Source organism: Lichenostomus cassidix, chromosome 3, assembly GCF_008360975.1.
Source record: "Lichenostomus cassidix isolate B80296 chromosome 3, HeHo_3.0, whole genome shotgun sequence".
Lineage (NCBI taxonomy): Eukaryota > Metazoa > Chordata > Aves > Passeriformes > Meliphagidae > Lichenostomus > Lichenostomus cassidix.
Genome location: NC_139483.1, coordinates 30,019,875 through 30,041,542, shown reverse-complemented (window position 1 = coordinate 30,041,542; position 21,668 = coordinate 30,019,875). Strand labels below are relative to the sequence as shown.

Genomic DNA, 21,668 nt, shown 5'->3' with positions numbered 1-21,668 from the left:
TGCTGCCAAGGGCTGCAGGGCAGGATAGCACCTTCTCCAGCACCAGTCCTGCATCCCCTATCCCAGCCCCAGGCACGGTTGCAGGGCCAGCTGAAGCCATCACATGGCCATGGAATAATGTTTTACAAGACGTATTTCTAAAGCAAATTGTTTTATTTTAAAATAACGAAACAAACAAAAAAGTGCAGATCACTTGTTTCTGCCTTTTCCCTCTTCTCCCAACTACAGCCCTGGCTCCACCATCCCATACTGCCCTGCAGCATCTGTCATTCGTTCTTTGGGCAGCCTGGAAGTGCCCCATGTCCCTTGTGAAGCCATCCTTGAAACAGCCCTATGGGTTTGCAGCAGGGTTCAGGCCTTGCCAGAAGGTGAGAGGCAAAGATTTGAAAGAAACAGAGCAATCCAGACCAGGAGTGCTGAGGAAACCAGGCAAGGTCCAGAGAGGCCTGGGGGGTCCTTATGCTGTTTACCTGGCAGCATTCCCTTACAAGAAGGGAGGAAGAAGACAAAAGCTCCAGAGCATCCTGGTCGATTGCACCATCCAGTATTTGTCCCAAACAATAGCAGTGGTTCCCAGGCAACAAGTGGGGAATTTCCCTGGCTGAGATGGGGTAAGGCAACTCGGTGCCTCCATTCCCACAGCACCTTTGGCTGCTGATTTCCTAATGCATCGCACGTGCTCCTCTGGCTGGAGAAGTGGCAGGGAAGGGTGATGAGCTGAACAACAGAAGGGATGTGAAGATAATGCTGCTGTCTCCTCCACTTTCACCCTGGGAGAATCTAAAACCCAGGGAAGACCCATACCCTAAGTTTTTTAACCCCCTTCCAAGCCAGGAGATGGGGCAGGATCCTTCTGTCCTCTTTGTGAAAGAGGAAACCACAGCACAGTAAAGCAGCAAGGTGTCAGGCACAACGGCAGAAGCAGGGATTCACAACCTGGTCTTGTGGATCCCCTATGCTCTTTCTTCAGCCCTGCAGCCAGACGTTCAGCAAGACAGCATGAGAATAGGGCACCAGGCTGGGATCCCCCAGCCTTTGCCCTGAGCAGTAGAAAGGCTCTGCAAGTGGGGAAGGCCCCGTGCACCCACTCACCTTCTGTGGTGTGAAGAACTCGAGGGAGCGGGCGGACTGGGGAAACTCCTGTAGCCCTCATGGCCCCAGGCCCCCAGGGCGATGCTCAGCCTCCTGCTGCTGTGGGGTGTGGCATGGGTTAGATCACATGAGACCTCTGGTGCCCGCAGCAACAACAAACATTTATTAGAGTGTGTGTTGACTCTCCTCACCCCACACTTATTCTGATGGGGTGCCAGAGGATGCTCTGTCCAACCTACAGTGCGAAAATGAGTCCTCTCCTGCTCCCTCCCTGTGTATGCTGGAGATCCCCACAACTCAGACCCATGGCAGGGAAGAGAAAGTTCAGTCCTGCTGCAGTGCACAGATACTAAAAGAAAAGCCTCCCTTGTGTAGTGCTCATAATGCCACCTTCTTTCACTTGGGAAGGCAGCCAGAGGCAAAAAAAACTTTTCCAAAGAGGAAAGGGGCAGTGGAATAAGTCTCCCAAAGTGTCTTTGCTCCCACTGAACTGCAGGCAGGCAAGATCCTAGTGGGCAGCAGGGCAGCAGCACAGAGCAAGGAGGCAGCCTGACTGGCCAAAGGAGTCCATTCCCTCATTCAGAGCACACAACAGGCTTTCCTGAGATCTTCAGGTCATCAAAGGGCAGCAAGGCGAGGAGCTGCAAAGACCAAGGGTATGGACATGTAAGGATTTGGGTTTTTGTCTCCACTGAGCTGGGGTAGGGGTCCAAACCTTCCCCCTATCCAGTCACACAGCCTCCCACCTCCCCAGGGAAGTGCCAACAAATCCTGTCTGGACTTTTCCTAAGGCTTGAGGTAAAAGGCATTTATCCCACACACCCACAGAGCCAATGCCTACAATCTATAGGGAAGGATAGAAAGGATAGACTCCTAGGAGATATCCTAGGACCTCCTAGGAGGTACTCTCTAATGGTCCAGCTCCTGTACCCCCTGACACACTGGCAGAGCCACAGGCCTCCCCCCCCCAGAGACTCACGTCATCGTTGCCATCAGCCAGGTCCTGGGCTGTCTCGTTCTCCATGTTCCTCAGCAGGGTGTCAGCCCCAGAGTGTGAGAGGATGGCAGCGATGGCAGCATCCTTGCGGCCCACAGCCAGGTGGAGTGGAGTGCACCCGTTGTACATCTGGGCATCCACGTACGCCCCATTGCGCAGCAGGAACTGGACAGCCCTGCGGTTGTGGCACTCCACAGCCAGGTGCAACGGGGTCTTCCCGCTTGTGCCCTCCTGCAACCCGCAGATCACAAGGGTGTGGGTGGGGAGTCCCCTCAGCTGGGTCCTGCAGCACCCACCCACACTCCTTTGACTGGCTGCAGAGGGGGCAGTCCCCACCCTGCCTGCTCTCATGGCACCCAGCAGACTCTTAAGGACCTTTACTCTCTGCTCCCTCAAAATTCAGTGCCCCTAAGCCTCACAGTAGTGCCTGCCCCAAGGCTGAAGGGAGTGCCCAAGAGAGACACCCACTAGCCCAGTCTTTACAAAACATCACACCATGCCCAGTCTTACCCGAACATCGATGTTGGCACCGCTCTCCAGCAGCAGAGACATCATTGGGATGTTCCCCTTCAAGGTACTGATGTGCAGACAGGCCAAGCCTGCAGTAGGGAGGCAGAAGAGAGAGCCACAGTCAGCCCAAACCACCCTGGGGCACACCAATCCTGGCCCCACTCCTGTTCTGCTGTGCTCCTGGATCCCTGCATACACATCTCATGGTCTCTGCCCCAACCTGGCCACCAGCTCTGCACTGGGCTGCCTCCAGGTCTCACCTTGCCAGTTCTGGAGCTGCAGGTCCTGGTGATGCCCATGGGGCTGAGTTGTGCCCTCTGGTGTGGCTGTGCCTTCCAGCAGCTGCTGGGCACACTGCAGGTGCTGCTGCTCACAGGCCAAGTGCAGCGGGGTGTTGCCATTGCGGTCCTGCAGGCCAGGGTTCACTCCCTTGTGGATCAGTGCCTGGATCACACTGGGCTGCTCCAGGTACACAGCGAGGTGGAGTGGAGTCTGGAGAGAAATTAGAAAAGTGGAGGATGCCTCACAGGGCACCAGATGTGACGAGCCCTACCAGTCTCCAGGAGCTAGCCTGGCAGCATGGGCTGACTGCCACACAGAAGACCCCCATCCATCCCTGTCCTGAGGTTACATGTGGCTGACACTGGTGGGGTCACACAGCTTGCTGTTCCCCTGCACCTCAGCTCAGGGATCAGCCGTGGAGACAGATCTCATTCTCCCAAGTTATCTACCTTGCCACATTCAAGCCATGCCTCTCCCCACCCTCTGTGGCTGGCTGCCATGTCCTGGGGCCTTGCAAAGTGCTGGGAGCTGTCACACTTCTCTCTCAAGTTATCTCCACCTCCATTCTTCCCCTCCCTGCTCACATGGGACCTTCACCACACTCTGGGGGAAGCAGGTGTGGAGTCCTGGGTAAAGGGCAGATAGATTGGGCATCTATCCAGCGAACAGCCTACAGCATTTCTCTTCCTCCCATTTTCTGCCTATCACAACCACATACCTGGAAAAGATCATTTTGGATCTCCAGCACCTCCCTGGGTAGCTGAGCGATGCAGCAGAGTGCTACAGCTGGGACACAGTGGATAATGGCCAGATGAACCAACCTACAGAGGGGATAATGGTGACAGGAGAGAATAAAAAAGAAAAGTAAGTCCTGAGTGCCATGCTCAGGAGTGGAGATCCTTCCCTGCTGCATGAATGAATAATCTCCCTGCCTCCTCCAGTCCCCTTCCCTCCAGCTCGGAGCTCCTCCATCCTGCCCTCTCCCTAGGGAAGCTCAGTAGAAAGCAGCAACATGGTCTAACGCTCCACAGGGCAGTCCTTTACTCCGATCCCCATGGGGAACAGATCCTCCTGTTCCTGATAAGCAACACAGGGTCCTCCCTTGGACCTCACAGCATGTGTGAGGTTTCAATCTGCCACTGCTCAAAGCCAGGCCTGCAATTGGTGTAGCTCCAAAGAGCCTGGGATGTGTTTCCTAGAGTCCAAGAGCTGGGTTTGGTGGCTGTGGAGGAAGGTCTGGGCTCTGGCAGCTGCCTGGGGAATTCCAGTTCTCTGCTGCCAGCTGCACACTGTACTTCTGCTTTCCCCTCCACCAAGGCAAGCAGTCAAAGCTGGGCAAGAGCCCAGTGCTAGTCCAAGATCACCTGCATGGCACAGTCCCTATGCCAGTCAATCTGCCAGTCCACACCAATTTCCTCTTCTCTCCCCCACATCCTTCCCTTTTAGCACTGTCACGGCAAGGCTGGCGCACAGCCCACCAGCACAGAGGGACACCAGAGGTGCAGCTATCAGAGCTTGGTGGCCAGCAGGGAGCCCTGGTCCTCAGGACTGTGGTCCCCACAGCAATGGGGTGGCCAGGCAACCCAGAGCTCTCCAGCCCAAAGAGAACTTTTATTTCCAGATGGCCCCAGCACAGTCAGAAGAGAAGTGAGAGCACAACGGAGGCAGAGCTGACAGGGAATTTCCAGTCCCCCCTGCCAACCTGCTGTCTCCCAGGCACCCTGGGCTGAAGGGCCATCCTCCTACCACAATGCAGCCTCCTTAGGCCAACCCTGGCTATGGTGGTCAGCAGCAAGGAGCAGGCAGCAGCAAGGAGCACGTGGCAGCTCCCACTCTGCAGAGCATGGCAGGCATGAGCTGAGCCTCCTCTCCCCTCCTCACCACTGCACTGGAGGCCCTGGGAGGCCTCTGGCAGAAATCAGCTCTAAGCTGAAGGCTGGGCTCTGCCACCCACGTTGCTTTGGTGGAGACTGATAAGGCCAAGGGATGGAGGGTGAGAGCTGTGCCAGCCCTGGCAAGACACCCCACTTGCCAGACAGGCCAGCTTTGGGATACCACCTGTGATGTGGGGCATAGAGAGCATCCTTCCAAAGGCAGGAGGGCAACACCTGGCATTAAAGCATTGCTCTAAGAAAAAAAAGTGGGGCTGGGGCTGCCTTTTTGTCAGTTGCACCAGGGACGTGAGTGTGCTGAGAAGCTCAGAGGCCAGTCCCCAAAAACGTCCTTTATTGACCTCTTCCCAAGTGCTGCTTGAAGATCAAGCCATCATTCAGGACCCCAAGCATCTTTAGTTGAAATCCAATTTTGAAGGCAAAACAAGGCTGGGTCCTCTCCATCCCGCTGCCAGGGGAGAGGCTGTACCCAACAGGAGAGGCTTTGTCCCCAGGGAAGCCCCAGGTCATGCTGCAGCAGGGAATTCCCCACCAGAAGGGGAGGTCACCCACATTTGCCTCTGCCCAGCCATGGGGTGCCCCCTCACTGCCAGCACCCCCAGGGCAGGGGAGGGGGCTGCAAGCAGGGGCTGCAAGCCCCATGGGCAGGGTCTGGCCACCCTCAGTGGGCCACGGGGCAGAGGCACAGCCAAGGGGCCTGGAGCACGAGCAAGGCAACCAGCTGTAAGAATACCCCTCCCTTAATTAGGTTTTTGCTGATCCTAGCCTGGGTTTGACCTGAGCAGGGAGATTCCCTGCTGGGTTTTGCATCAGGCCCCCAGTCCCTGTGGCAGCACCTCTGCTGAGGTGTCCTTCACACACTTGCAGGGACAGCCCCTGTTTCTCCAAACCTGCTCCCAGGCACCACGTGCAGGAAGAGGCCACAGGATCTGCCTTTTTCAGGTACAGCAGAGTTAAGACTGCCCTAGTAGCGGACTTTCCACAGCAATTCAGCTTGAACTTTAAACCGCTGGTGCTTTCGCTTTCCAGAGCCACGCTGGGCTCCCAGGGGAGAGAGCAATGCTCAGGGTTGTGTCCCAAAGCAGACGGCCCTTGTGCCCCAGGAATCCCCCAGGCCCCTGTCACTACCCACACCACACCGCACTGTCATGTGGGGACGAGTGGGGCAGTCACCCGGGGGAGGTGGAAACCCCCGAGAAGCCCTCTGCCACTGCCAGCACCTCACTCTTCCTGGCTTGGATGCCTTTGCAGCGCAACAAGGCAGTGGAGCTGCTTGGGGCTGGGCTGACACTGAGCTAGTTTGGGCATCCATGCTGCAGAGGCAACGGGGGCGACCATTCCCCAGGGCAGAGCTCAGGCTTTCACCTTGCAGCTGTGATGTACCTGCTTTGAAGGATTGCTTTCCCCCCTCCCCCTTCCTTCTCCACCCGGGTGCAGCCTCCTCCCGGGCTTTCATTTCTGCATTCGTTCCCGCCTTTCCTCATTACCAGCCCTCAACTTCCCGAAATGGCTGCAAGAACCATGAGCTTCTTGGGGGAATCATAACAAGGCCAGTGGGCTGGGAGGAGCCCACTGAGGCATATATGAACTGAGGCATTCTGTGCCATGGGCAGTGCTGCCAACCAGGAACTAGGATTATTTCCTGCTAACCCAGGAAACCTCCTACACCCAGGAGACCTGAGGGGTAGGCATTGTGCCAATCTCCAGCTTTCTCCACTGAGGTTATGAGCACATAGGTCTCTCTGTGCCATAGCAGCAGCATGGCCCAGCTGCTGATGGGCTGCTGTGTGCTGGCCATGTTGTGTGCCCAGCTGAGTCCAGAGTCAGGATACAGCGATGGAGAGACATCCACTCACTGCCAGACACCACTCCTCACCCAGCTACGGCTGTATGCCCTTGCCAGAACAAGCCCTCCACCCTGCCATGCTCAGATCCTTGCCCATCCTGAGTTGTCTGCATATCTCTCCTCTGCTTTCCTCTACTTGCCTGCTCCCTCCCTCCCTCCCTCCCTCCCCACACTCTTGCCTGCAAATGCTCCTGCCTGCAGCCACGGGGGTGAGTGTCCAGCAGGAACTTTCAGAAAGGGCAACAGGGAGTTTTGGAAAGGGCAAGGGATGGAGGAGCTGTGGGCAGGGGAAACACAGCAGGAGTACAGACTGCTGGGTTCATTCTCAGTTTTTCCACTTGCTCACCAGCTCCATCCTGGCATAAGTGGACTCAACACTCTGAATCACAAAGGTCCCATGGGCACAGGACATCCCTGCCACAAACTGATCTACCCATCATCAGAGAGATAACAACCCTGGAGCAGAGAGGCTGGGGCTATCCCTGGGGATGTCCCTGAGACTGAACATGCCATACTTAAAGTGGTCCTAGCTTAGGCACAAGAGAGCATCCATTTCCACAGTGCTGTCCATCTCCAACTTCTGAATTACCTCAAGTGTCCAGTAGGAAAAGTTTCCACACATGAGGACAGGAGGCTAGAAAACAGGGTAAGGGGTGACACCCAGCTCTGACACACAAGCAGAACTGATGAAGTCCCACCAGTTCTCTCGCTATCCTTTTCCATTTTTCCAGAAAAGGGGCTGACCATGCAGATCCCCCCATCTGTATAGCAAGACACCTTTCCTCAAAGCAGCCTCTCCCTTCACCATCTCACCCCAGAAGCACCTAAATCAGGGGATTCAGCATTCAACTGAATTTACTTTGACAGGTTTTTCTCCCTCTCTAGATAAGGTCCCTGTCTGCAGCAGAAACAGCTTATTCCCAGCTCCTTGTTTTGGCTGAGTGAAGCAGTGGGAAGTCATGCAAACAATTCACACAAGAGAAACTTGTTCAGGGGAGGAAATGGCCCCAGCAGCAGTAGAAAGGAGCCTGAGGGAGGAGGAAAACAGCAGGGGAATTCCACGCTTACGCTGCTCTCCTGTTCCAGCACTGTAACCTGCACTGCTAACCGCTTCCTCAGCCATCAGCATGAACCTCTGCCAGCGGGCTCAGAAAGCACAGCTTGACCCTGCCCTGCAGCCTGAGCCAGCCCAGCCTGGCTCCCTTCCTTCCTCCCCACATACCAGTGCGATGCTGCCCCACTCTATACAGCTGTTCCAGCGGCCCTCTGGCAGCTCCAAGGGAGCAGTGCATCCCAGCTGCCTCATCCCCATGTTCTGTGTTCCTCCTCTGGGTCTCCTGTTCTGCAGGTTTCTTCTCCCCTTCCCTACGAAGGGCACAGCTTGAATTTGAGTGGAGGGGGCATTGGGATGGGACTGGAGGGAGGATATGGCTAGAGGGATACAAAGCCCTTTCAGCCACAGCATTGCTGATCTCCAGTGTGGGCAGCAGCTGCTTCCCAGCCTGCAGTTCCTGGGGCCAGAGTGAGGGGTGGGAACCAACAGGTAAGCAGAGGAGACAAGTCTCACCTTTCCTGGGGTGCTCGGCAGAGGGTCTGGTCCAGGTGCTTGTGGATGAGGGATGCTGGAGGCTGACTGGTAGAAGAGGCATTGCAGGAGGGCTGTGGGTGCCTCATTTTTCAGTGAGGTGGGGATGAAAAGGTACCCTGACCCTGGCCTCACACCCTCTAGACTCTGCAACCATACATTTGAGAATTTTGCACCATTTCTGAGCAGACGGTGGGTCTGGTATTGCAGAAGCACTGAACATCAGATGCATGTGGGCTGTTCTCTGCAAAACAAGGGGCCTGTCCTGTGCTACCATCTTTGCACAGATGGGCCAAGCCAGAAAACAGGTCAGCCCACCCTAGCAGGGGCCAGTAACCATCTGAGAAGCATGATGAACAATTTCAGTAAAAGCAGCAAACACCCCAAGAAGTTCATTGACTGTGGTAAATCCATTTCACACCTCACTCCTTAGCAGGCAAATATATTCTACGGTTTCTGTATACAAAGAGATATCTTGAGGTCAGAAGAGCCTCTTACAAGATGACAATGCCTGGACTTTGCCAGAGCCTGTACAACACACCCTAGCAATCATTTACAACCCCACAGATATCCTCACTGTTTCAGGATTTTCTTTTAATGAGGCACTAGCTCTGGGTCTAAGATACTTCAGGGCCCCCCCTTAAGCCCTACATCTGCCCCACTGAGAGGGGCTTCCCAACCCTGTGACACAGAGAACATCCCACGCAGCTCATTGAGAGGCACACAGTAACCACTCTCACAGCTCAGATCCCACAACCTCTTCCTACACAGTCATGTCTGACTCCTCATTTATCCACATTATACTAAAAAACCCCAAATCCAAGCCAATAATAAAAAAAAAATTTCTTTGTTAAATTAGCTGAGCTCAACTCTTTCCCAGCAGCAGTCAAGCCTGCCTTCAGAGTCCAAGGACCTGAAGCCCTCCCCACCTTGGCTGATCTGTTACAGCCAGGCTTCTGCATCCCAGGACATGGAAATTTCCAGCCATTATTTCCCTTCCTCTGTGCTGAAGTTCCTTGTGTCTCTCCCCAGCTCCAAGGCAAACCTAGGCAGGTGGAAAGTCTGAAGAAACTTCCTCCAGGCTAGGCTAAAGTAATCCAAACAGGGGAAAAAAAAAAAATCCCTTGCATGCACGATCTCAGAAGGCTGCCAGGAATTACCCACTTTATGGCAAGGCTTTATGTGTGTTACCCCTGCAGCAGCCAGCAACTTCTGGGGGAGCCCAAAAGAACTTGCGCAGAGCTGCCTGGCCTTGCTTGGAGGGACACCAAGCTGTCCTGTTTACCAAACTCCTGAGCATGCATAGAGCTGAGAGTTCAGGGACAGGGAGCTGGACACAGGAATTTTTCTTCTCCCTCCTGGCAGACCCATGTTAGAATTCACTTTCTCTTCTGCCCCACAATTGGCAGCGTGCTAGGCAATAACTTGGGATGGACTTAAATCCTGACAGTCAGGCAAGGAGGTTCTTCATGCTCAGTGACAACTCATGCAGGCATGGGAGGCCCCCTCACTACCATCCTATGGACAAGAGGTTGTCATCATCATCATCCTCCCAAGCTCCCATGGGAGCCCTGATTCTACTCGATTAACTGTCCCCAAGCCCTTGTTAAGGCATTTCAGCCCACGAGCCACTGGCACGTGATTTCTTATCAGCAGACGGGGCACCAGTTGTCTCTGGTGGAAGGAGGAAGTCAGGCTTCCTCTGCTCCCCTCCCTCCCTGAAACACACACCTGACCAAAACCACACAGTCCCATTTTCCATCTGGAGGAGGCCTAGGTCTCCCTCCTGTGATTCAGCTGGGGTCCCCCGACCTTCACCCCCGCAGAGGTGCTGCACTGCTTTGCATCCGGAGCCCCATGCAGAAGACAGTCACCCGCCTGCAGAGATGCAACCCCCAGCCTTTCCATAACCACGGCATCATGTACCAATGGCATAAAGTGGCATGTGGCCCAAGGACCAGCATGGGCAGAAAGGAAAACATGTTTTTAAGTTTAAGATAGACTACATAGTCCTAGACAGAGGAAACTATGCTTAATTTCGCACACTGACGAATCAACTCTGCCTCTCCAGAGGTTGCAGAGGCTGACATCAGCTGAAGGAAACAGGGGGGTTTCCTCTTGTGCTGGAAAAAAACAGGTGATCCCTTCACACCACATTTCACCTTGAAGGAGCTGTTCCCACACCCATCCTTTTCCCAGGATGCTGGAATTGTGCATATGCCTTGTGAGACATGGAAGGATGGGCATTCCTCAGTGAGCCCTAACAAAGGTCGAGGTGGTCTGGAGGCTAGGGCACAACAATAAATCTGCATGCAGTCTGCTCAGAGGTAGCCAGGCCTACAGCTGGAAAGCCCCTCTCTTCACTTCCATGCAGAGCAATCCCATCAAGGCCCAATTCAGCAATAAAAGAGCTTAATTACACAGAAGAGATAGATATTTGGAATTTTGGGTTACAAGGAAAAGACGGATGCTTGGAGGAGACCTTTTGAGTGCACAGGGTTTGCTCTCTACCTGCCCATGCAACCAGGAGGATACAGATCACTGCCCGAAGTGCACCCACCATCTTCTGCCTGCCACCCCACTCCTCATGCTTGACTTCTCCTGCCCTCACAGCTGAGCCCCTCTCTCTTGGGGACTGATGTGCCAGTGCCTGAACACTGCAGCTCTGACTTCCCTGAGGCAGAGGGGCTGCCAGTGGCACTGAGAAGCCATGGAGAAGATGACATTTGGGCAAATAATTCTTGGAAGACAGCACCCACGCATTTCACTGGCCATCACTCCCCCATCTTCCCTGTTGGCCAATTTCCTTCCTGCTAAAGCGAGACTCCTTCTAACTTTGAGCACAGAGAGAGACAGTTTTAGCCCCATTGCTTCATCCTGCCTGCACTGACGCTCCTCTCCTGTGGAGGCGGGCAGGGAGGTATCCAAGGAGGATCCTGCTGACACTCCAACCTCACAAGCACATGCTCCTCACCTCTGCCTCCACCTCCTGCTCTTACTCCACAAGTGCCAGGCTGACAAACACAGGCACACCTTGAGATGGCACAGGTGGGTGAGCCTCAGGAAGCTATGGACAGTGAAGATTTTTGTCAGATGTAGCGCCAAGACTTTTGCCAGCTCCCTTTGTGCAAGCCCAGGGCTCCTCTCAGCTCACTACCAGCCAGGGCATCTGGGGAAACAGGAACTACTTGGCCAAAACCCCTGAACTTTTTGCATTTTCAAAATTACAATTACAGGAAAGTGTAGTTGCCCAAGTCTTCTGAAATATAATGATAGTATAATTTTAATTCTCTGCCTGAAGCTGTTTTGTGGCAGACATTAAAAAAAGGCACACAAGGAAATGTGCTGCTGACAGAGATGAAAAGAAGAAAAGAAGATGAGTTTGTCTGGCCGGATGAAAGGGATGTAGCCTGTGGCCATCTGATCCCTTCTCTCTGGGGACCTTCTGTCACTGGATGAGCAATTGCTCCATACACCCTAGCATTATTATCAGCCCTGACTTGTTTTCACATACAAAACTGGTGGCAGTTCAATGAGTCGCTGGGTGCTCACAGTCCCCATTTGCATTGACCTGAGTGGTGGATGTTCAGCACTTCTAAATATAAATGCCACCTACCTCTGCCGCAGGGTCAGGAGGAGAGACAAGAATAGCAGAGGCACAAATCCACAGCCTCACCACTCTAACCACAAGAATAGTTTTTTTTCCCAGCAGTGGGAGTAGATCCCAGGAAAGCTGTCTCCTGCGTGGACATGGTGAGCCCAGAGCTGTACAACCAGCAGACCTATCACTCCCTCCCTCATTCTTTACAGATTTCCTGTTCTGAACTGCACTGTGAGAGAAAACAGAAGAGCAAAGGCAACCGTTTGGGGAGCTCTCTGAGAGCCTCTCTTGCCTACAGTAACCAAGGTACCGCTGATTAATGTTTTCCTAGTTAATAAGATGTTTGAATTAGGTCTCTCCAAGCAAGTCTGACAGGCAAAGGGCTTCAACCACCAAACAAGACAGCCTCAAGCAATAAAAGCACCTCCAAGCAGCTGCATCTATGGGGCTCCTAAAAAAGCAGTAAGCGAGGAGCCCTGGGCACACCATGACAGACCAGACTGGGGGGGATGCATTACTTTCCACAGCTCTAATTAAAAGACCCCTGGCTCTCTCTGAGGGCACCTTGGCTGTGGCATTACAGCTGGGAAAACTGGTGAAGCTCCTCCACTCTGAGGAGCCACAGAATCAGCCCGTAGATAGGACAGGACTAGAAAGCCTGTCTGGGGAGCGTGGGAGGTTGGATTTAGTCTAACATTGCTTGCCATGCGACTTCCAACCAATCCTCAGAACAGATCCCACAGTAACCATTAATGAACTAATTAGCAGATGTACAGACTCCTTCCTAACAGGGAAGTTAACACTCAGGCTGTCTCCCAGTTCATCTTCACCTTCAATCCAGATGTGCTCTGCCAGGCAAGGACAGAGCCTTCTTGCTGCTCCTGCTACTGAAGACATTTGCTTGCTCATGTCAGTGCCTCTTAGTTTCTCTTCCTCTTGCACCATTACTCAGTATTAAACTCCAGCCTGGGTTTGGGGCAAAACTTTGCCCTCAACCGTGAGAACGCTTCGCCCATGCTCTGTGTGTACACTCATGATGAAAACCTTCCATCGAGGGAATGCACAACAGGAAAAAACGCTGTGATTAGCTGAAGGTAATTACCAGAAGCCAAACCAAATAACTCTGGCACGATGCCTCTGCCCCTGAGAGGGCATTACGGATGTGGGAAGCCCCCCCTCATTAAGAGAAACACTTGTCTCCGTCACAGAAGCTCAGGAGGGCAGCCTCACATCAGAGCGTGCGTCACAACTGTGCCAAAAGCTGTGGCTCTGCGGGCAAGTTGGCAAAGCAAGGCAATTCCCACCTGAGAACAAATAGTTCTTGGGTTCTCAGTTGAGCAGCATCTAACACAGCCATCCCAAAGTCTTGCCCTGCATAGCCAATCTTGTTTCAGGACTTGCTTATGTGCCATCTCACACAGCCAAGCCTTCCCCATCGTGGAGGAAATGTTGCATTCTCTGGGGAAGAGACAGCGGAGGGGGGTGGGGGTTGATTTTCTCCCCCCTTTTTTCTAGTTGCTAGCAACGCCATAGCAAGCGGAAGCTGGCTTCCTATGGTGGGTCCATTCTGTGCCATGTAGCCCGGGGTACATCTCTTCCTTCTCACTCTGCTGGACCTGGCTCGGATACCCCTCAGGCAGGCGAGGGGGCTCATCCACCCAAACCTACAACAGGATGCCAACCATCCACGAGCAGCAAGGCAAGGCGAGAGGCTCCCAGGACAGGGGCCCGGGGAGTTCCTCACAGCCCGGCCGAAAGGATGCTCCTCGGGAGAGGGCTGCGGACCACTGCAGATAGAGCCCGGCTTATGTCTGGGCACTGGCTCCCCACAAGGGGAGCACCGGGGGGCTGGGAGGGCCCTCGATCGCAGCTCCCCGAGGGTCACTCACGTGTCTCCGTCCTCCGAAAGGTAGGTGAGAGCCTCCAGCTGCTGCCGGCTGAGCCCCTCGGGCCGGGGGGGCGTCTCCTCGGGGCGGCCCTCCGGAGCCCCCGGCAGCGCCTCGGGCAGAGCCTCGGGCAGGGCTCCGGAGCCGTAGCTGGAGTCCAGCCGCTCCTCGGCGGCGGCGGTCTCGGCGAGGGTCTTTTCGGGGGCGGGGGACAGGCCCTCGGGCGCGGCGGGGGTCTCCCTGCCGCCCGGCAGCGAGCGCAGCGACTCGATGCCCGAGTCGCACTGCCCGTCCTCGCCCTCCCAGCCCGCCGCTTCCTTGCGGCACTCGCCGCCCGCCGCCCGCGACATGGCTCAGCGCCCGCCGTCCGCCTGCCCCGGCCCGGGTCCCGCTCCCGGCCCCGCTGCCGGGGGGCTCATGGCCGGAAAGCCACCGAGCGGCGGCCGGCGCAGAGTCTAAGGCGACACGGCTCCGCCTCCGCCGCCTCCTCCTGGCCCGGCTCGCACTGAGTCAGCCGCGCCCAGCCCGCCTGCCCGGGATTCCCCCGCCGCCGCCCCGCCCCGGCACAGCGAGGGGCTGCCTCTGCCCGCCCTCTGCTTCTCGGGGAGCAGAAGCGCGGAGAGGGAGAGAAGTCACCAGTGGGCACGGCAGAGGGGCGAGGGCCGGCAGCCGGGGTGCGCAGGGCAGGGAGGTGGCCGCTCCGCACTTCCCCACGTCGGGCAGTGCACGGCTGTGTGTCCTGGGCCTGCCTCCTCCCCTGCCCTGTTGGTTTGGGTTCTTTAAATAGCAGGCAGGTTTGCCAGGGAAGGGAGCGGGACCTTGTGAAACCAGGCGCTGTGTGGGTGAGGATGCTGTTGCGTGTGCAGGTGCTGACTGAAGCCACAGGCTCTGTGGGAAACAATATGGTGAATGTCACTTGTAGCGGAGAGAGGTGCAATCAAGACATTTGCTTTTCTCAAATGCATACATTAAATGGTTTCACCCACCAAGACACCTTCTCATCTGCTCTGCCTTTACAGGAAAAGCCAGGAGGTCACTGTAGTTGGTTTTACGAGCCTCTTGGTCCAGCAGCTTCCTACCACCTTTCTGGGTTGCAAATGGAAATCCCAAAGCCCAGAGTGGCTGCCAGGGCTCACACAAGAGTGACCAAGACATAGAGATCAAAGCTGAAAATAGAAGGTCAAGTGAAGGCCCACTGCCTGTGAATGATTGACCAGACTGCATTTCAGTGTTCTCTCCCCAGCGCTGAAGCTCCAGTGGTGTTCCTCATGGATCATGTAATTACTTTCCAGGGTCCCAAGCAGTGGGCTTTCCTCAGAAGACAACCTAGATAGCTCTGAACACAGCTGACACTTTAAAATCAGTTTCACTTTTTGCTTTTATTGCTTTCTGTCTCTGCAGGGTGCCCGTTTTTCCAGTTCAGCTGAGCACGAGGGGAGTAATCTCCTTCAGGGAACCTTACCTGGGAAGAACTTTAGTGATGGATACCGGATAAACTCACACAAACCACATGCAAAGCAACAAATATTTCCCTATCCCACAGGGATAGGGAAATATTTGCAGCTGTCCCTTTGGGTTTGCAGGAAGAAAGGTCTGAGGGCAGCAGCAGGGAGGCAGGTAAGTCTCTTTTGGCATCAATAACTTCCAGTCACAAGTTTTCCTCCCACGCTCAGGATCTGTTTCAGTGTCTCCAGTTGTGTCTCTGGCACGGCCTAGCTGCAAGATTACAATTACCAAGGGAAAGGAGCTTCTCCCACATCTGTCAGCTTTGTCCAATGCAGGCTGAGGGTCTGGGCCATATATCCATGTCACTCCCTCTCACAGCCTGGTGGTGGCTGCATCCCAGCTCCACCTGTAGCTGTTGTTTCTGATCCCCACACAGAATTTCAATCCCTTCAGCTTTCCATACCCAACTGCTACTAGGTTACCCATCAACTGTCTTCCTAAATGCCTTTGCCATTTTCTCTAGTAACATACTAGATGTTAGAAATGCAGCTCCATCATGGAATTATTCCGTGTACACTTTCCTATGGATAAAATAGTCAAATAAACACAAACCTGTGTGGTGATACACCAAAATTTAATTTTTCTGTGAACTAGTTGCTGCTTACCTTTGCATCAAGTATTAGTCACACCTATGTTATATTGTGATGTCCTGTTCCAATTGGGGAATAGGTGTGGATCCTGATTCCAGGACTAGTACATGTCCAGGAATAGTTCAGCCAAAGCACAGAACCTGGACTAGTAAGCTCTGGACCAGCTCTGCAGGGAAGCAGTTCAAGATCCACCAATGGGGACTCTGCAGTCCAGTCCACTGCAGCTGTCTACACCTCTGGCTATCAAGTAGCCCCTGGAAGTGGCCTTCCTCTGCTGCTGATGTGAATTTAGCTGGAGCTTGTGATTTTGCAGCTTCCTTAAGGTGAGCCTTGAACTCTCTTGAGCTCTCCCAGGGCTGTGTTGCCATGGTCTGCTGCAGCTGAGCTGGGGAGACCAGGCACTCTCCAATAACATCAGCTATGCCCCCCAGGCATCCATGGCCAGCCACTCTCTGCTCTGATCTTTCAACTACACCCACTAATACCCAGCTCAGGCACCATCTCCTGCCATCCTTCTTCTGGCTGGCTGTTCGTCTATTAATCATTCAGACAATTTTACTGGAAATGCTAAAAGAGGAACTTGGCCTCTTTGTCCCACTATTTGCCTTCTGTTACTCATTCAGCAAGGCTTGGACTCTGTTTCACCCTACCTTCCTAAGAGAAAGTTTTTCTGCCTGGCTGTGCAAGTTTTGGACTTCCATTATTTTCAAAGGCTTTAAATATGGAGAGATATACATATGCATAAATATCTATATATAATGTACTGAAGGCAATGGTAGAGGGATTAAAAATAATTAAATATATTATGAGGAAAATCTTGATGTTCTGATTTGGTTTTCAAGGTTTTAAAAATGAAGCTCTGATTGTGGGCTCTCTCCAGTTCCCCTTAAGATGTGTCACTTAAAATGGTTAAAACTGCAGGGAAAAAGAGTAATGAATCTATTCCCACTAGAGGTCAGTGTCAACACACGCTGCTCAAGGCACCAGAGCTCTACCATCACATTGCGCTGCCAGGAGCATCAGGACAGAGCTTGGACATGGGAAGGAATCCCTAAGCGACCCGGACCCCTGGGTGTTGTCCCTGATAATGTCCTGTCCCCAAGCACAGTCCTCTGATTTACTAAAAGAAACCCAGGCCTGGCCTGGAACCAGCATATTCTCTGTTCTTTGAGCTGTTAACTGGGTAAAATAGGTGAAATACAGCTGAGAGAGATGGGGAAAGGGAGATTATACTCAGTCTGTGTCTGGTCTGAGAAAAAAATAATGGTACTTTAATTAATATTTAATTAATTAAAGAATTTTTAAAGAAACATACGTTACCTGAAATTGTGATAAACAGTTATTGCCACAATAATTCACACCAGGCAACATGACTGGTGCTACCTTCCCCCCATGCAGACTGTCCACTGCAGAGCTTTGGTCCTGCATGAGCACTGAGCTGCCCCATTCCCTGGGGATGCAGCCCTTTTTCCTCGTCCCCAGAATCAGAAATGCTGAGTCCATAAGAAAGGTGCTAGATCCCCATTTGAGGAAGCTCCCTCTGCATTTTCCCCACCTGAGATGTTCCTGGGCACCCCAAGCAACAACCTGGACCTCTGGCTGGGGCTGCAGCTCCAGCTCAGAGAGCTCAGCCCTGTGAGCTGGGCATTCAAGGGAAGCAAAAGCCCTGGAAGAGTGATGAAAGCTGCAGGAAAGCCAGCAGATTCTGTGCTCTGACTGTGGCTCCATATATTTGACAGCAAGGCAGTTCCGTAGTGCACCAAACTGGGTCACTTCACTTTCTGCCCCAATGGAGGAAAGGAGGAACATGACTTTTCAAGATTCAATGCCCAGAAGCAAGACCAAGCTTTCCAACAGGGCAGTGCAAAGCAGGTCCTCCTCAGGTACCCATTTTCTGGGGTAGTCAGCCCAGAAAGCGATGGCTGCCCTCTCCTGGTAAGCCTTGCTGAAGTCACAGGGTCACTTTGAATCTCTCCAGGGATGCTGCTACAGGCATCTCCTTGATTTTCAATAAGGATATAAGTCAGAATTTTTTTCCTTGCAGCCTGTGTTGGATGCCTCTCATTCTTCCACTGTCCACTCCTGTAATGTATGGGAGCCATCATGCCAGTGTGGTGACACAACCCGGAGCAGATCAGGTTTGATTGCATGTGGTAGGTGGTTGGCAAGTTGCCTAGTTAATGCCCTTCCTGAGATGATTCCCACTGTTGCTCAGAGTCCCACAATGAACAGGGAACTTTCTACCTCCTTCTGTCGTTCACTCTGGGTATGTGTGTGTATGATGTGTAGGAAGTCAGACAAGAATTATTAGTTAATTCCTTGAATGGGGATCACAGCTAACTCACTCTGCTCTCGGCCACGGCATTCAATTCCACAAAGAGAAAGTGATCAGTATAAAGATGCACAAAAAATCCGTGACCTTACAAAGTGAATGAACAAAACTCCTAGATATTTTAACAAAACTTCATTCTAAATTATATCCCTCTTGTGTAATTCCTGTCAGCCTGGTGGCTGCAGCAGCAATGCTCTGTGCTTGCATCTGGGCAAATGCACTGCTGATAGGCCTTGCTATGTACTTTTGTGTGTTCATGTGCTCAGAGCTGTCCCAAAGGAGATGGCAGATGTGGTTATGAATGGGGAAGGGGTGGCAGATGGTCTTGGAGAACTGATAATAAAACCGTGCTTAAATAGATGGTGAAACTGTGCCCTAGGTGAGAAATCTTGTCACCTGGGGCTCTCTTTATAGCTAATGAAGAGACAGACTCACTTCCAGAGGGTGCCTCTGATAACCTCTGTCTGGCCACATATAATGGCCACTATAATGAAGAATGCTCCTCCCTCCCCATGGAATAGCTGTGGAAGACAATGCTCCATCGCCGGGCTATCATTTATTCATGACTCTCTAAGTACAGTTCATCTAGCAGAGACTATCCAAGACAAAACAAAAACCTCAACTCACCGAAGCATCCCTCAGCTCACCTTGCCAGAGAGCATGGCACAGATGCTGCCAGTGCTGCATCCTGGGCTTCAGCATCACTGCACTGGACCTGATGGCTGTTAGAAGGGAGGATGGGTTAACTCTCATTTTTGAGTTGATTCTGCTTGAGTTGCTTTCCACATCACCTCAGCCCCTCACGGCAGCCCTGCACCCCCACTAACCCAGTCCTTGTCTCCTAGCAGTGCTGCAAGTGGCTAGGTATTACTCATGCAAGCTCAGCTCTGCTCTCAGGAGAGTTAAACCTCCCGGCTGCCAGGCTGAATTAGAGCTTGTGTCTCTCCACACTTGCATCAGAGTGAGCTGGGAACAGGCCTGGTGGAGCCACACTACTGAGAGCAAGTGAGGAGCCCAGGCAGGGGCTGGGAGAGAGGGGTGAGCAGGGTGGCAGGGAGGGGAGGTGGGGGTAAGTGAGCTATTTGAAATACCCAGGTGCTGAGCAGGAGCAGATGGCCATCCCATTGGACAGAACAGCTCTGACACCATGAATAAGTGATGACCAAGTCTGTGTTGCCCAGGTGATGGGGCACACAGAAAGTGGGATTGCAGCCATTTGCCAGGACCTTGGCCAGACTGACAGACCCAGCCTATACAATGACCCCTACTCAATGCACACAGTCCTGCAATGGGTTTTAGCGCCTTCCCTAGTACAGTGGCGTCTTCCCTGCCTGCCAGCTTTGTGGGGAGAGCTTGGTGGGGTAGGGATGCTTCTCCAGATCAGGGTATGCCAGTTCCAAGCCTTCAGGGAAGGCAAACTGCAACAGAAACCTGTTTTCTGCTTTTAGGCAGGTGACTCCCAGGACCATAAATAGAGATAGACTAAATTCTCTGAGACATTAGTTTCTGTGGCTTATTCCTTTCTGGGATTGATGGGCCAAAAATTTATGTGAGAACAAAACATTTGCCAAAGGAGGATTTGGCTCAGTTTCCAGGCTCTTGAGGCGGTTGCTACTGCTCTGGAGTTATATTGGACAAAATGTCCTGAGGACTGTCAAACAGCATCTGGGCAGTGCTGAATCCACTTTTCATTTCTAGGGGGATGTGAGGGAGGGCCCTGGGTATACTGCTGGGCTACTGGAGAGAGGAAAGTGATTTAACCTGACCCAGAAACCTCTGTGGAGCCTCACAAATAGCTGTGATGATGACAAAGTAGACTCTCATGGGACTGGATGGAAAACAAACAAACTGTACACAGGCAGCCTGTTGGCAAAGGAAGGATCAGAGCAGGGATCAAAGACTTTTCAATGACAGCAACTCTATTCTGTGAAATGTGCCCCAGAGCAGCAGCTACAAACCCACCTACTTTGAGAGGTTTAAGACTTTGAGTGTTTGGGGACTGCAGTCGTGATGTACACCCCTGTTAGTGATGCTAAACAGAAACTATCTCATCAGTCACAAATCAGTGACCCTCAGGGGTCTCCTTCCCACAATAGAAAAGGCATACCTGGATCTCCTCCCAGCAGACATGAAGTCTGAGTGGGGCAGATGAAAACAAAATTAATGGCACATATTTCATTGAGGACAAAGATTGCAGAGGTAGACAGCATGCAGACAGTCAACGCCACTGACCAGCAGTGGCAAAGGGATGTTGTTTAACTGGAGTAAGAAGTGTGTTCCTTCATCCACACTCCCCTTATTGCATTAATAAGGAGTAATTTAATTAGAGTGACACTTTCTGGAAGGTTCAGGCAGCCAGCACTAAGTATCCTTGAAATTTCTAAATTGAATAGGCATTAGTTTCTGAGCATAGAAAATCCTGCATCCTAACACAAGGGGATTCTCTGCCACACATCTTCTTAAGACACAATAAGTAGCACACCGCTAGGAATCATTGATTGGTTTGGAACAAAAGACTGAGTTTTGATCACACTTGGTCTATTGGAAAAAATAAAGCTAAACATGATATATGTCTATACAATGCCGCAAAATCCATTTTTATATTAGTCTACAAATACCAGCACAAGGATAGCTTATCTACAGCCATCTGGTTTAAAATGCAGCCTCTGTCAAAATTTTTCAGGAAATTAAACGCAAATTTGCTGCATGGGAAAGAACTAGTAACATATTTAAGCAGGAACTAAAAGGCTATTTTCTGTAACTACCAGAGACAGAAGAGTGAGACCTTTTGTGGTTTGATGCATTATGGAAAGTGAACGAATACTGCTAATATGATGTCATGCTTTATGCCTGCTTGGAACAGATATGAATGTCTCTGCAGGGTGGCAGATACAGAGTTTCTGGAGAACAAACCTATTGATATCCTGGAAAGGGCATCACCTCTACTTCAGTTGCTGTGTACTCATAAAAGCCTCTCTGCTCCTTTCAACCATTTTGTCACAGCAAAAAGGCCTCCATCCCAGAAATGTCCCACACTCCAACATGATTTTCCAGTAGACCATCCTGAAACCTACAGGAATAACTGGAGGGAAATCTCACATATTTTTGTCTCTTGCCCCCAAGAGAAGGAGGGCAGTGTGTTGTAATTTCAGCTGCTGGGTTCTCCCTCTGATGATGGCACAGAACACAATCTTGGATGTTGGCTGTCTTGCTTCAGTTTCCAAAAGGCCTAAGCATCATATAGTCTTATTTCTCCCATTCCTGGGAGTCTTGTGCCCTTTCTGACGCATTAGCAGACATGCCTTTGGGTTCCTACCTGAGGGTCAAAACCTGCCACATGCCTGTTTTCCCCAGAAAGTGGCTGAGAACTTTTACAACTTCAGTTCAGACAAAGCAGGGCACACGACCTCTTTTGTGCCACCTCGTCTCAAAAATAGCACAGCTGGTGATGTGCTTGACAGTGTTGTTGCCAAGATATGCTGCCAGAACCAGTATCAAATATGCCTGATACAAAAAACTCCACCTCTGGCTCATCAGGAGCCATCACCT

At 52.4% G+C, this 21,668-nt stretch overlaps 1 protein-coding gene across 1 annotated transcript; it reads right to left on the bottom strand.

Moving 5' to 3' along the window:
* Positions 1-134: 134 nt before the first annotated feature.
* On the bottom strand, positions 135-14,191 carry NFKBIE (NFKB inhibitor epsilon). Its single transcript, XM_085055125.1, has 6 exons — positions 13,695-14,191; positions 3,600-3,702; positions 2,860-3,091; positions 2,600-2,688; positions 2,072-2,320; positions 135-1,733 (listed from the first exon to the last, which is right to left on the bottom strand). Exons 1-6 carry the CDS (start codon positions 14,039-14,041, stop codon positions 1,668-1,670), a joined length of 1,086 nt encoding a protein of 361 aa, XP_084911251.1. The 5' UTR covers positions 14,042-14,191; the 3' UTR covers positions 135-1,667.
* Between the last annotated feature and the right edge of the window lie 7,477 nt (positions 14,192-21,668).